At 36.2% G+C, this 14,118-nt stretch overlaps 2 protein-coding genes across 5 annotated transcripts; one reads left to right on the forward strand and one right to left on the reverse strand.

Moving 5' to 3' along the window:
- Positions 1 to 1,237: 1,237 nt before the first annotated feature.
- Positions 1,238 to 6,551, forward strand: LOC109211470 (deSI-like protein At4g17486). Of its 3 annotated transcripts, none has more exons than XM_019375007.1 (5): positions 1,238 to 1,645; positions 3,598 to 3,867; positions 5,189 to 5,325; positions 5,413 to 5,476; positions 5,834 to 6,551. In XM_019375007.1, the coding sequence occupies exons 2-5, from the start codon at positions 3,657 to 3,659 to the stop codon at positions 6,076 to 6,078; spliced, it is 657 nt and encodes a 218-aa protein (XP_019230552.1). In that variant the 5' UTR covers positions 1,238 to 1,645; positions 3,598 to 3,656; the 3' UTR covers positions 6,079 to 6,551. The 3 variants fall into 3 exon arrangements, with proteins under 3 accessions (XP_019230552.1, XP_019230551.1, XP_019230550.1); XM_019375006.1 differs by adding an exon at positions 2,155 to 2,250 and having other exon boundaries at positions 1,239 to 1,645; positions 5,189 to 5,476; XM_019375005.1 differs by having other exon boundaries at positions 1,239 to 1,645; positions 5,189 to 5,476.
- Positions 6,552 to 6,956: 405 nt separating this feature from the next.
- LOC109211469 (lysophospholipid acyltransferase LPEAT1) lies at positions 6,957 to 13,669 on the reverse strand. 2 transcript variants are annotated; one of them, XM_019375004.1, is made up of 9 exons: positions 12,932 to 13,669; positions 11,703 to 11,822; positions 11,518 to 11,555; positions 11,065 to 11,129; positions 10,242 to 10,310; positions 9,267 to 9,400; positions 8,590 to 8,730; positions 7,960 to 8,023; positions 6,957 to 7,604 (listed from the first exon to the last, which is right to left on the reverse strand). In XM_019375004.1, exons 1-9 carry the CDS (start codon positions 13,472 to 13,474, stop codon positions 7,585 to 7,587), a joined length of 1,194 nt encoding a protein of 397 aa, XP_019230549.1. In that variant the 5' UTR covers positions 13,475 to 13,669; the 3' UTR covers positions 6,957 to 7,584. The 2 variants fall into 2 exon arrangements, with proteins under 2 accessions (XP_019230549.1, XP_019230548.1); XM_019375003.1 differs by lacking the exon at positions 6,957 to 7,604 and having other exon boundaries at positions 7,606 to 8,023.
- Between the last annotated feature and the right edge of the window lie 449 nt (positions 13,670 to 14,118).

The raw sequence follows: 14,118 nt of genomic DNA on the forward strand, positions 1-14,118 counted from the left end.
GATGTTTGCTTATCTCAATTGAAAGAAGAATATTGAAGGAGACTGAATAAATCATATATTTCATCAAAGTTCTTTGTCAGACACGATCTTCAACAGAATGATGAAATAGATGTTCAAGAAATTCGTTCAAGTGATAATTTGGCGGAATAATTCACCAAGGCATTGCCTATCTCAATATTAGAGAAGTTGTTAGACAAGCTTGGAATTCGTCGTGATATTTTCATCAGGGGGAGGCAAATATGTGTTGTACTCTTTTTCCCTTAGCTAAGGTTTTATCCCACTGGGTTTTCCTGGCAAGGTTTTTAACGAGGCAGCAAATAAAGCGTATTACAGATATGTGTACTATTTTTCCTTCATTAGGATTTTTTTCCCATAAGGGTTTTTCCTAGTAAGGTTTTAACGAGGCACATTATCTTTGGACATCCAAGGGGGAGTGTTATGAAATACTTGATTATGGTGGATGTCCATAACTCCTAAGGGAGTAACACCCACTACTCTTCTCCATTAACCTCCCACTACTTCTTGCCATTATGGATGTAACTCCCACACCTCCATGATCTTCATCCATGTTCTCAATAGTTAATACCATATTTATGGAGTCCCTTTGTATTACCTATATCATCCTATAAATAGAGGGTTTGGGCATCACATTGTACACACTTGAATACATGGAAGAAATAGATTCTCTCCTCTCTTTCTCTCTACATTGTTGTCTATCTTCTTGTTTTATGTATTACTTTGAGCTAAATTTCGTAACATATTCCTTTTTTTCAAGTTGAAAGAAATAACATTACTAATAATACAGTCCATAAAACAAGTACAGTCAGACCTCTCTATAGCAGCATCCCTATATAACAATATTTCACTATAAAAATCAAGCTTTTCCGGAACCAATTTTCATGTTATGTTATAATATATGCTATCTATAACAACATTTCGCTATAACATTCACAAATACTCGGAAAAAACGAGACTGTTATAAAGAGGTTTGACTGGACCAAAAATCCATAATACAGCCAATCCTCTCTTTTAAGTAATTTGCAAAATTTTCTCCATGTCTTCTCATGAAATTATGGGTCAATTTAGCTTGTCATTTACTCTACTCTTAACTTTCCTTGTCTGATTACACTTTATTCCAAGAGCTGTAAAACACACACACAAAAAAAAAAGGAATAAAAATAGAAACAAAGACTTTATTCTCGGAACCAGCTTTTAAAGACCACAATAAAAATTAAAAGAAAATAAATAAGTGAGAGAAACTGCTAAAAAAAGAGAGAAAAAGAGTGTGTGTCTGTGTGTTTTCTCTCGTGTCAGTTTCTGCTTAGCTTCTCAAAATCTGTTGTCCCTTCAAAATTCCTCTTCTGTTTTCTGCTTTTTTCCTATCTTCAGTTCATTTTGCTTATTATAAGCACAATTTACTTTAGTTGTGTTCAAACAAAATTGTTCCCCTGATTTCAGAGCTTTTTGCAGTGTAATATTTTCTGAATTATTGTCAGAAAAATATGAATGTGTGATTAGTTATTCTTGGAGATTACACAACTAGCACAATTTCAAGAATGGCCTGTTTTTCTTCACTATTTGCATTACTGTAGTTTACATGCTCAAGAAAAGCTGGAGTCTTTTGTATCTCTTCTAATGGCAAACTGTAAGTCTTTCATCCAAAATTTTCATGTTCCTCTTCTTATTATACTTAAGTTTCTGGTATTTGTTAAATAATTTGGCTTTTATAGTTTTATTTTTCTGCAAAGTTTGGATTTTTATTGAACATTTGTGGTTCAGTTCTGTCCACATTTTCATTTTTTTCTGTTGGCCACTTTGATGTTTTGTGAACCTGCTCTTCTTGTTCAAGAATTGGTTGCAATTTTTGTCCAGTTCTAAAGTTTCAATCTTGTTGTAAGATCTGATATATTACTGGTAATTCTTACAAGTTTGAAGCCTGTGACTCTCTCATGATTTCTCCTTTTTTTAGTCCAACTGTCAGGGGGGGGGAGGAAAGTAGCATTTCAGAACTGGGGTTTGTATGAAATATTTGCAGAATTGCAAGGCAAGGCGAACTACAATAGACCCTTGTGTTCCGGTCCTTTTCCGGGCCCCGTGCACAACGGGATATTAGTGCACTGACTGCCCTTTTTTTTCCACTTGCCTTTGGACTAGAATGAAACCAGTAGCCAAGTCATCAAAGATGAAAGAAGTGCCAACTCCATTCATTGTTTTTCAACTTAGGTGAAATTTGCCATCATATAGTTAAAGGTAAAAACTTCATTTTTCTTTTTTTTTTTTTTTTTGTGGGGGAGGGGGGTGGGGGGAGGGTTGTTTGAGGAAGGCTAGTAATGGTTAATGGTTAATGAATAGTCTTTGTCTGGTTATGTTTGTATTACCGGACAATTAGTATATCTGCAGTGTCTTAGCAAATATCTACCAAATGAGCTAATTAATTGATATTGTACTCATTCCTGGAAATTAAATGCAGACTAAAGAGGATTATATACTAGATTAGTTCTTTCCCACTAATGCCACAAAGTGGACTTTCTTGGAAATGAAAGAAATGGGTATATATTTTTATTCTTTTAGTTGCCTCTCTCCTCTTTCTCTCAACTGAAGATTCCTTCTCAATAATCATTTTATGGAAAGTTCCTCACAACTGTTCAAAGTTCACTTACCTGTGTTTGGTTTAAATACGCATTTGTTAATTGAACAATTCAAGGTTTCATTGAGAAATCATAGTTGGGCCTTGTCGCAAAGGGCAGGCGGTCACAATGGCAGGTGGTCACAGCTATGTATATCATATATTATCCTCAAAGGATCAAAGCTGTATCAATAGACCGGCTAACATGACTAGTAAAATCAGGCTGTTAGCCAAATAATTTCCGTACTGCAATACACGAACCCTGCGTGAACGCGGGATGCCCTTAATACACGAAAGAGTCTGGAATTGTGTGATATCTCTGTTTTAAGAAATTAAAAGTGCATGGACCAAGGGTTGTAATGTTCTGATGTGAAGTTGGATGGAGAATAGTTGTTAGGAAGGGCTTGTTATGACGCACATATTTCATGGCGTGCTAATAAAAGTTGGTTTTTGGAAGGACGGACATGAAGTTTGGTAGAGCTAGCGTATTGTAATTTCGTTACCACCATGTTCTTCTGCCCTCTAGGTTCATATAAAATGCATTAGATCACTCAGAAAACAGATTCCATGTATGGTGCTAATAAGCATTGTATGCCATGTTAAGTTTCATGGTCAATTGTGTAATATTAGATGTTTCCCTCTTCCTTCTTTTTTTCATTTATTGAATCCCGGTGATTTTGGTTCTCAAAGTAATTTAAGTAAGGGAAAGAAATTTCTCGAAAGCACAAGGCTAATGTTTTCCCCAAATGGGTTGGTCTTGTTTTTGGACTGACAGCGCTGGCAAACATGACCGAACTTAGTGAAAAAACAACTAGCTATGATTGTGATCTTTGCGTCTTTCAGTTCTTGACCTATCATTCTTTCATCAGTATATTATTAAGTTTGTCTTTGCATTGTTTCTTTTCTTGGTTGTTCTGTCGACTGACTTCTTAAACTTTAATATGAAGCCTTATGCTTTTCTTTTCATGCAGATATACAAGACGCCAGTGGGTTTTGAGTGATTTTCGTTTTTTTGCATAGTAAAAGGAAAATGACTTTAAAATCAAAGAAAGGATGGAATTCAGTAGTGCCCCTCCGTTTGAAGACCAAATCATCAGCAAATTTTTGTTTGCTCCCCAGAGTGAAGTCAGATCGTTTTGGTCCTGGTGAGACGCCAGTGTGTCTCAACGTGTATGACTTGACACCTATGAATAACTATGTCTATTGGGCTGGCTTTGGTATCTTTCATTCTGGTGTGGAAGGTAAGAGTCATTATTTAGCTTTTTCCTCTTTACTTCTTTTTAGTTATTCACTGTTACTTATGTTAGAATGCACCTACGCGAGGTATCGTTCTTGTAAATATATGGTTCTATACGGATTCCTTTTCCTATCTTATATGTTGATTTTACTAATTGTTTAATGAGGGATTGTATCTCCAAGATTATGTGTACATATTATCATATGCTTGTCTGTCTTACATGCCATTTAGCTATTACGAGATAAAAGAATTTCATTAAATTCAGGATCTGAAACTTGCCTCTAGGGTATATTCATCTTGTGTCTTAATTTAGTAATGGTGGTCTCGCTAGAACTGAGAAGCTTCTAATTCAGTTCGAATTTCAATTTGATTGGTATATATATATATATAAGCATGCATTGGAGCTTGTTCGTTGTATTTTTTGTCTGATAATATTTGGTATGCATCACAGTTTGTTCGTAGACTTTTACTTTTGACGTGTTATAGAATCTGGCACTTCTTACTTCTTAGTTCATCTTGGGATGTTTTCTGAAGAAGAGAATGCTAGTTCTATAGTATTCCCAGCCAATATATATTAATTACCTATTTTCATTTATAGTTTTTGTTGGTACCTGCAATCTGTTTCTCGTAGAAAACTGCATTTTCTGCAAGATCATTGAGTCGGTTTAATGAAACCTCAAGGTTCTCTTAATATTACACTTGCTTATGAGGCTTGAGATGAAATTTGAAATGAGTTTATACTACTGCTCGGAATAGACATGTCTCTAATGCAAATCTTGGATGCATCAGATACTATCTTTTGGCTATTAAAAGTTACTTAACAACTGCTCTTCCACTCTTAATCTGTATGGTAACCTCATATGAATTTGAACTCCAGTTTTGTGAAATGAACAAGTGAGAGCTACGCTTTGTAGTTACTTCCTGTTTGTGTGTTTCATGGTGGGATGTCAAGGGAACCTTGGCGTAACTGGTAAAGTTGGTGCCATGTGACCAGGAGGTCATGGATTCGAGCCTTGGAAACAGCCTTCTGCAGAAATACAGAGTATGACTGCGTACAATAGACCCTTGTGGTCCGGCCCTTCCCCGGACCTCGCGCATAGTGGGAGTTTAGTGCACCGGGCTGACCTTGTGGTGGGATGTCATATTGATATATAAACACTTTTTCTATTAAATGGAGAATTTTTTTTTTACTTCAGGCGTGGATAAATAAGTATATTGTCTCTAGACATACCAATGAACCTGGTAGTTGATCTGCTGCCAAAAGCAGTCTCTGCTTTCTATTCTCATATTTTTGAATTTAACCTAATGTAACCTATACTTCACAGTTCATGGTGTAGAATACGCATTTGGAGCTCATGACTACCCGACCAGCGGTGTCTTTGAAGTTGAACCGCGGCAATGCCCAGGATTTAAGTTTAGGAAGTCGATATTTATTGGGACCACAAAGTTGGATCCCCCTCAGGTTAGAGAGTTTATTGAACATCAAGCTGCTGCCTATAATGGTGACTCGTACCACTTGATTGTGAAGAACTGCAACCATTTTTGCAAGGATATATGCTACAAGCTGACTGGGAAGAAGATTCCGAAATGGGTGAACCGACTTGCAAAATTAGGTATCCCTTTGCCATTCCACCTCTTTTTAATTTTTTTTACCGTGTCATAACCTTATATTAGTTTTTCTAGCTTCTGTTACTGCTCTATTGTCTATTTTCATCTTCTTGAGCCGAGGATCTATCAGAAACAACATCTCTAGCCTCTCTACTCCTATTATCCACCAAGTTTGGATAATAGGAGTGGAGGGGGGGGGGGGGGGGGGGGGGTCTATTATCCACCAAGTTTGGAACCGTGTTCCATTGGCCCTCGGGATTTTTAGGTTATAAGAAAAAAGAATTAACATTGAGTGTTCTCATATTTTAACAAAGCTTATTAACTATTGTGTATGATATGCTCTTCTTTTCTGGTTTACATAGGTTCAGCATTCAACTGCATGTTACCTGAGGCTTTGAAAATTGCTGCTGTCGAAGACGAACCTAATGGCCCAGAATACGTGAGTGAAAAGAGAAGGTTGAGAAGTACTTTCAGTTGTCTTTCTTCAATTTCAACAAGACAGCAGAAGTTATCTACGTCTTCGATGTTTCTACAGTCACCCCTTAAAGGCTGCTTACCTTCTTGGGAGTTAAGAAAGTCTACCAATCGCTCCGTAAAAGAAAGGTAAACATTATGGACCCTTTTGTGATCCCATTTCCCTTGGAATATCCTGAAGAAGAAAATATGTGAAGCTACACCGTGTGTTTCATGAAAACAAAGAAATGATTGAGATTAGCTTGCTTTAAGGTGGTGTACTATTTGTAATGTGGCATTGCAGTGAATGCAATATGCCTTGCTTGATCCCTTATCTTTAGAGTAATTTCTGTCTCATTCATCGATTGATCACGCGAGTATGTCAGAAAAAACACGTACATCCTGCATTTGAGAAAAAGTCTGTCAATTGATCTCTATTCATTCGGTCAAGGTTTCCACTTTTCACGTCGTTCTACTAAGAGGCACCATGTTGAGAAATCACCAATCCCTTGGAGCAGTATATTTGCCATTTTAAGTCTGGTGATATGCCGGGATGCTATACTGCATATGACTAGTGCTCTTTTACAGTTTAGGCTTTATTCTTTACTGCAGAATGTTACAGTTGTACTACCTTTTCTACTGTAAGTTATATTAATTGTCTTGGTAAATACTTTAGCTTGCGGCATATACAAATGGATATCAAAAACAGAATATGTTCGTTTTAATAGAAGCCATGGTTTTCATTTATTGCAATGCGAACCAAATCTAACTAGTCAATAAACTCTGCTAATCAACGCAGGAAAACTACTAGGGGAGACAGATTATGTTAAAATGGACTTGCAAATAAAATTATATATAGGTTGATACAGATTAACGACATGTTTGGTGCGTTTTCTTAAGTTACTTTCTCATTCTCTTCCATCATACAATCCAAATGAACTCGGTCTGTTACTTTTGCCCTACACCACAGAAGTGCCGTCATAGTTTCAGAACAAAATTTAAACCAAATTAGTCTAAAACTAGCGAGAAAAATTTAACAAACGCATGATGCTAAGAATAACTTGGCTAAATTTACAAAACACAATAACATCAATTGTAACATCTCTGTCCTCTCCCCCCCTAACCCCCTCTCCTTCCAATGACAATCTTCAATAGTGTATAAGCATACGAAAAGAGAAATAAGCACTTCCAGATGCGGGGAATGATATTTGAGGCAGCGATGATGCCTCCAACATACTTGATTTCTGATCTTTGAATACATTAGCCAAACACAAAATCGAACAATAACATTTAGCGCTCCTGATAGCCAAGAAGCAGTTGTCTAGCTCAGAAGCAATCGTCAAGGAAAATTAGTGGAACTATATTCACATACCCGAAGATGAGGGAAGAGACTAAACTAATCTTGGGAATTACACTTAACCCAGCCAGCAGCACTAGCTGCTAAGCGGAATCACTCTGTTGGGTCTGTCAAAATGGAAGGTAAATGAATAGGAAACAAAGATATTTGAGCATGTAACCACTGGCTGTGGCCAAACAATGATGTCCATAGGTCCATTTTCATTGATATAGACACAAAGAATGCTTCATCTGGAAGGTTATCTTCATATAACTTTTGCAAATAATAGAATCACAGAATGAATATACAGATGGCGAATCCGAATTACTGTTGACAAAACAAACCTGCACGAACACCAAAGAGATGCTTCAGATAAACAAATGTCCAAGATGCTCGGTAAAACATTGCCTAACTGTCATGTAACACATGATATACAAAACATAAAACCTCTCAAACTGGATACTTGAACAACAAATGTCCACTCAGGATATCAACAAAAAAGGATACTCTTTGATACATGAAGATACAGAACACCCAAGTTTTCTTATTTTAGATAGTAGAGAGGACAACCCCACTGTGTCATTATATTCAGAAACAACACAACTAGTATCACACTTGGACTAGATATCATTTCAGTGTCCAGGCGATGAAATGATCAATCGTCTTTCTGATGGAAAACAGTAGGCATGCTATTATTACCATTGAGAGCAGCATGATATACTCGCTTCTCTGCCAAGCCAATATCTGAGAGTATTAAATTACCCTGCAAGAACAGAGGAATGCGATCATCCATCAGTACATAAGTGCACAGAGGAATGAAACTGCCCGGCATTAATTTCACATGCTTACTTAACATGCCTTGGGAGAGATTACATGGTGAAAAGACTACTACTTTCTAGAGATAAACATCCGTTGTTTACAGTGTAGAGATCCTGATACTAAACTCTCCACTTTCAAGGAACACAAATAAAGTGCACAGAGAAAATGGGTGACTCTCCAAATTGTGGAGGACTCCTATTTGCTCTACGACATTTCTACAAAAGATAACACAAGCTCAATATGGGACGTGGGTTGACATCTCCAGATTGTGGAGATGTTTATCCACAACCTATTTTCTACAAAACCACATCTGATGAGCAAGAAGCAACGAGTGAAATTTCATTCTTACAACAAAGTTCAATGAAGATGTGTTCCCCTAATTGTAGGGAGAAAAAGGCGTAAAACTAGCACATCATATTCCTAACAGGACTCTAGGGTAGCTTTTATGTTCTTACTCTTTAAATATAATGATTGAACTGTCGTTAAGGAAAAATTGCACATAAACCATACCTCATGAGCCATCAACCTCCGGACATTCTCAGCATAAAGTCTAGGGTCATCCTTTTCTTGCTGAGAGGGGTAGTAAACAGGTAACCAGGTTGCCTCCACATAATTTACAAATTGACAGAGAAGGAGAATCACATGCCGAACCTGCAAGAAGAATTGCATTTTCATCCTATCAGTGGGAACGGGTCTTATTTAATGAATTTTTTTGCAATCAGCAATATCTTCATATATCAGAACAAATATTGAAGTATTGGATACTGAATTTTCCTTGTTGTAATGACTAACTTGGTGCCTCAAAGTTCATCTTCAAATCTATCATTTAACTATTTTGTGGTCAAGAAACCAAGTTTCCCACAAAAACTTAAAATGTTATAGATGATATCTGTATTCTGTTACACCAACTGTCAGAACAGGGAACTCAAAGTTCAGGGTTCATTGCACAAAGGCAGGAAAACAATTCGTACATGACTAAATGAAAGAAAATTATACTTGCGAAGTCCAAAAGTAGCAACATAACATGTTTTAAGAAGAACACAAAAGACAACCATGGTGTTAGGAGGGGGCGTGAATATAGCCAGTAACAGATCACAGTATTATGCAACTGCATCAACCACTGAAGAGGAAGTACTACCATGTCTTCTTAAAATGACAAAGCAAGTTTTAAATCACCAAATACTTACCCCAGATATTGAGTCCCACGCTGGACTTAATCTCTGGTATGGATATCTTAATATCACAGGCTGCACTGGAGCTCCCGACAGAAATGCACCAGACTTGAACGGAAGGAGAAAATCACCATTTGTGGTTGTGCCTTCTACAAGGATAAAGAAAACAGATCAAAACTGTAGTAAACCATCAAAAGTCAATCTTTGCAAGGATATCCAAGAAATGAAATAGAGGGTGTTTGTGTCAGCTTAAAAGCTGGTCAAACTAGATTTTAAACACTTTTTTGTTTATTTTGGTGTATGGTAAACACCAAAAGTGCTTTGAAGCCAAAACAAGCCAAAAGCTATAAGATGGGCACCCCCAATTAATGGCTTTTCAACTTAAAAGCTCTTTAGGTTTGACCAACTTAAAATCAGCTCAAGCACTTAAAAAGCGTTTTTCAAGGTAGAGACTTCTAAGGGTATTAAAGAAGTTTTTTTTATATTCCAAGTAATACCCAAGGTTTAGATACATTGGAAGACCAAAAATAATTACTAAGCAAATGTTTGAACTCTTTAAATAAGTCTAATATATTCTAAGCATATTTTGTGTGAGCAGTTGGTCTGTCTGCTCAATGAACAACTTTACATCATTGAATTTAGTAGAAGAAGACCATGTCCAGAAGGAAATGAATTAAAGACATCTCAAAGTCTGGTACCAGCACTGGGAAGAATGAAGTACAAACCGCTAGAAGAATCTTGGAGTACTATTTAAGGTGAAAAGGCTATCCAAAAGCAAATAAAAGTTTAGGCACACTGATAACATTAACTAAATGCCAAAGATGTGATATCTCTCATCTATCTCTCTTTCACTAAGCAAAAGAACCCATATCTACTATCACTCATCTATGAGCTAATCAGTGTTAAACAGATAACAAGATTGGTAGAAGAAATGTGCAGTAAAATGCGTGAGAGAATTCAGTGGGATGGCACACTAAAAGCAACATTGACCTGGAAAAAGCAGCATGATTGGTGCAGATTTGTTCTGGTGAGCTTCACGAATCCTTTCATTTACGACACCTGCAAATTTACAAGTTTAATCCTAAGGATGTCGCAAAAATTAAAGCTGCATACCATATGCAAGGAAGGAGAGGGTAAAAGACAAGGGGAAAGATGGAAAGGGGTGGAAAATATATGAACAAAGACTATCCTCCTCCGCTTTCCACTACAAATAAGAGAAAGCGCCATATTTTTGCCCTCTTCGGCTTACTTGCTTTTATAGACAAGACACTGTGAATACAAGATCCTTACTAATTTTAGTCACCTATGGGTAGAGCTAGCATTTAAGTTAAATAACATTTGAAAAACAGTTCTACTACGTCTCTGCAAGAGTCATGGCGCAGAAGATTTTACCTTGAAAGGCTTCCGGACATGCCAAGTCTATAAAGCCATAAATGTTTCCATGATTCCCAAACCATTTTGTAAAAGAAATTCAGCCGTCACTTGACCGGAAGAGACTCCCTCTATCCTATTTTACCTAAAATCTTTTCACTAAGCATAAAGTTTAAACTATTAATTGAACTAGTATATTATATTAGGAGTGATAAAGGACCTTTTTTGGTCATTTACATAATGCAATACATTCCAGCATTGAAACGTGTAAAAATAATATAGAGATTACCACATATAATTTGCAGGTATTATGATAAACAAAAATGGTAATCAAACGTCAAATTAATGATGCAGAGTTCTAGACAAGACTACTTTCTCTTATACCTCAAAAAACTAAACAAGCATTATAGTTGTACCAAATCTAGTGCAATATTTTTGTTACCTGAGACACCTTTAAAGTCAGGTGATCTCGATTCTCGCTGGACATAGACACAGCCAAGGCACTTGCTGTAAAATCAAAAAAAAAAATCACTGGCAATTATATGGAGTTCATGCTAATCAATTAACTCTTTCAAACCAAGCATATGTATCTGTCATGTGAGCAAATGTGAAGAGTTCAATATATCCAACTCATGTATCGTTTTGAGGGAGTGTTAGATAACTATGTATAATGTAAATATAGTTAAATTTAGATGAATATGGTAAATAGTACTCCATGTCAGTAGATGTATCTATGTGCATTGAATAGTGTGAATATAAAAGATTTAGACGTAAGACTTTTGACTTCATGAAGAGTGATCTTTTCTCTCTTTTTTTCAGAATATAACTATATCAATCCCTATATTAACAGATAACTGAATAAATGGCAACAACAACAAAAGAAGCTATGACTAACCTGATGAGACCAACCAGAGGAAGCTTAGCCACTGATCTCTTCAGCAATAAAAACAAAAAGGAGCAAGGTCAGGAGATTAAGCAAAGAAGTATGTCCAAGGTCAAGAGTAAAGAAGTGGGTTCATCGAACTAAAATTAATTATGTCGCAATCACATTTTACCCATATGGTAAAAGAAGTCACAGACCTTAGCAACAAAGCTAGGAAATGAGGAAGACATGTGATACAAGATATCCAAGTACGAGATGTGATTTGACACAATAGCCCCTGGTCTTTCAAGTTCTTCAGCCTGATCTTTTGATCCATGCTGGCAAAGAGAAAAAATTACCATGTCACGCGTCAAAGCAGTTAAAAACCAAGGATATTAGTTGAAAGACAATTATAGAAGAAATTTTTATCACAAATCTACAGATTAAATAAACCAAGTTCCCATATTAATCATATAGATATATGTGTATCTATAGATGAGCAGAAAATTAATTTACAACACTGCATTATATTATGAACCAGTGTTAATAACAAGCTTCTTATATTTTCTCATATTTAGTTAAACGAAAATATAAGAAGGAAGTCCGTTCACAAATTTACAGATCAAATGAACCAAGTTTCCCACCAATAATCCATAGATTCATGTGTACAATAGGTTATTCATGTGTACAATAGGTTACAACGCAACATTACTTCATGAACCAGTATAACGCACTTAATCATGTAAAATTGCCAGTAATTCTTCCTTTAACCGGTTCAACTGTTTTGCTCTGACCAAAAGTTGGGGTCGGAGCAATCCAATCGTATATTGGTTACTGTTTTTTTTTAATATTCATTGCATCAAATTGCATATGGGTAGTATAGAGGTTTTCTAGTAATTCTCCCATTTCCCCAACAGGCCAACACTATGCAACCCTCCCTCCCCTCAACACAACAATGATACCAGCAACTATGCCTCGGTCCCAATCAAGTTGGGGTCGGCTATATGAATCATCACTGACCATGTTACTCTATTTAAACTCATCTCGTGCCAATATTAAACAAAATAATAACAATAATAATAAACAAGAACAAAAAGTGCTAGAAGCTTATGTTTTCTACTGAATTCTATTGATTGAGTAACTCGACGAAAGGCCAAACAACTCCTAGAAAAGCATAGGACCTAAAGTAAAAGTGCTAACATACTTTCGGGCAACCAAAAAAACGAGAACTTTAAGGTCTGTCCATAAATAGAAAGCTTTAGTAAGTAATTTCAGCTGATGCATGCCCAAGTTAAGTAATGTGCCTAAAAACTGAAGGAATTTTTATATGTCACTTTTACCAGTTGTAGCAGGTAAACTATTTCAAGAACATTTTTTTACACACAGTATATATAACTTAAACTCTTAGAACAAACAACATTCAATAATTACAACTACAATTTATTACCTCATTATTTGAGTTGGCATTGAGATCAATGGGGCAATAAGCTTCGCTAATCCAATAGAATCCAAAAACGAAAAGCATTACTCTCGAAAGGAACATCCCACTCTGCATCATCACAACCCTTCTCCACCCACCAATATGCGCATAATCCTCCTGCTCTTCCTCTTCCTCTCGATTCGGTGCTGAAAACGCTGTACAAACCTTACAAATCAAGTAATACACAACCAATACAGTCATTGCCCCAACAACTCTCATAGGTACAACCGTCACAAGCGCAATACCCAAAAGCACCTTCTCGGTCCATGGCAGTTCGCCCCGACCCATTACTCCATACACGTCATGCCTCACATATGGAGCGTATTTCTTCTCTAATTCATCGATGCTGGGGTTAGAACTAGAAGACTGGGATTGAACTTGGAGTTGAGGGTTAGTCGGGTCGGGTTTGAGAAGTGGACGATCGTCTTTGGTAAGGGAACTTTCGTCCACGGATTCGGGTTGTGTTGTTTGGGTAGTTTTAGGTGGTAAATTTTGGAGTTCGGACTCCATTTTTTTGGAACCCGATTGATTGATTCTCAACGGGATATTTTGAGCACACAGTTGTTATATCTTCTCTATCTATTGGATAACCATTGTTGTAATGATTTTGCAGAAAAAGGAAAAATAAAGAGAAGTGTTGTGTTATTTGCTTGTAGATCTGGGCAACTTCTGTGTAAGGAAACGCAATCCAAATAAAACTAAAAAAGTTTTAAATTAAATCGCACTTACTCTCCACTTTAGTGTTATTGCAAATATCCTGTCCCACAACTTTCAAATATTACATTTACATCCCCCCATTTTCATGTTGTATTTTTTTGTTTCTTTGTTCTTGTTTTTTTTTTTTTTCCCTAGTACTAGTACGAGGATAAGGATAACTCAATTAGGAGAAATGTGATTAGGACACAACTACTTCGGCCTCGTACTACTTTAATTTTCAGTCAAAGTAATCACAATTTTTATAGTTTTTTTTTTGTTATAAAAAAATTATACGATTTGATTTTCTAAATAGTAGAACTGTAGAAGGTCTCATTTATTTATTTTTAAGATTAAAAACGCCTGAATCTGAATACACATATGAATATCAAGATGTGTATTAAAATTAAGACATCTGAATCTGAATATAATAAGATGTGTATTAAGATCTTAATACTAAA

The sequence above is a fragment of the Nicotiana attenuata genome, unplaced genomic scaffold, assembly GCF_001879085.1.
Source record: "Nicotiana attenuata strain UT unplaced genomic scaffold, NIATTr2, whole genome shotgun sequence".
Classification (NCBI taxonomy): domain Eukaryota; kingdom Viridiplantae; phylum Streptophyta; class Magnoliopsida; order Solanales; family Solanaceae; genus Nicotiana; species Nicotiana attenuata.

Bases quoted from the DNA above. Each gene is read 5' to 3' on its own strand.
- LOC109211470 (XM_019375006.1), top strand. From the start codon at position 3,657: ATGACTTTAAAATCAAAGAAAGGATGGAATTCAGTAGTGCCCCTCCGT. The intron at 3,868-5,188 runs GTAAGAGTCATT...TATACTTCACAG, and splicing joins CTTTCATTCTGGTGTGGAAG to TTCATGGTGTAGAATACGCA. The intron at 5,477-5,833 runs GTATCCCTTTGC...TGGTTTACATAG, and splicing joins GAACCGACTTGCAAAATTAG to GTTCAGCATTCAACTGCATG.
- LOC109211469 (XM_019375003.1), bottom strand. From the start codon at position 13,474: ATGGAGTCCGAACTCCAAAATTTACCACCTAAAACTACCCAAACAACA. The intron at 11,823-12,931 runs GTAATAAATTGT...TCTCTTTGCCAG, and splicing joins ATGCCAACTCAAATAATGAG to CATGGATCAAAAGATCAGGC. The intron at 10,311-11,064 runs GTAACAAAAATA...GTAAATTTGCAG, and splicing joins TGACTTTAAAGGTGTCTCAG to GTGTCGTAAATGAAAGGATT.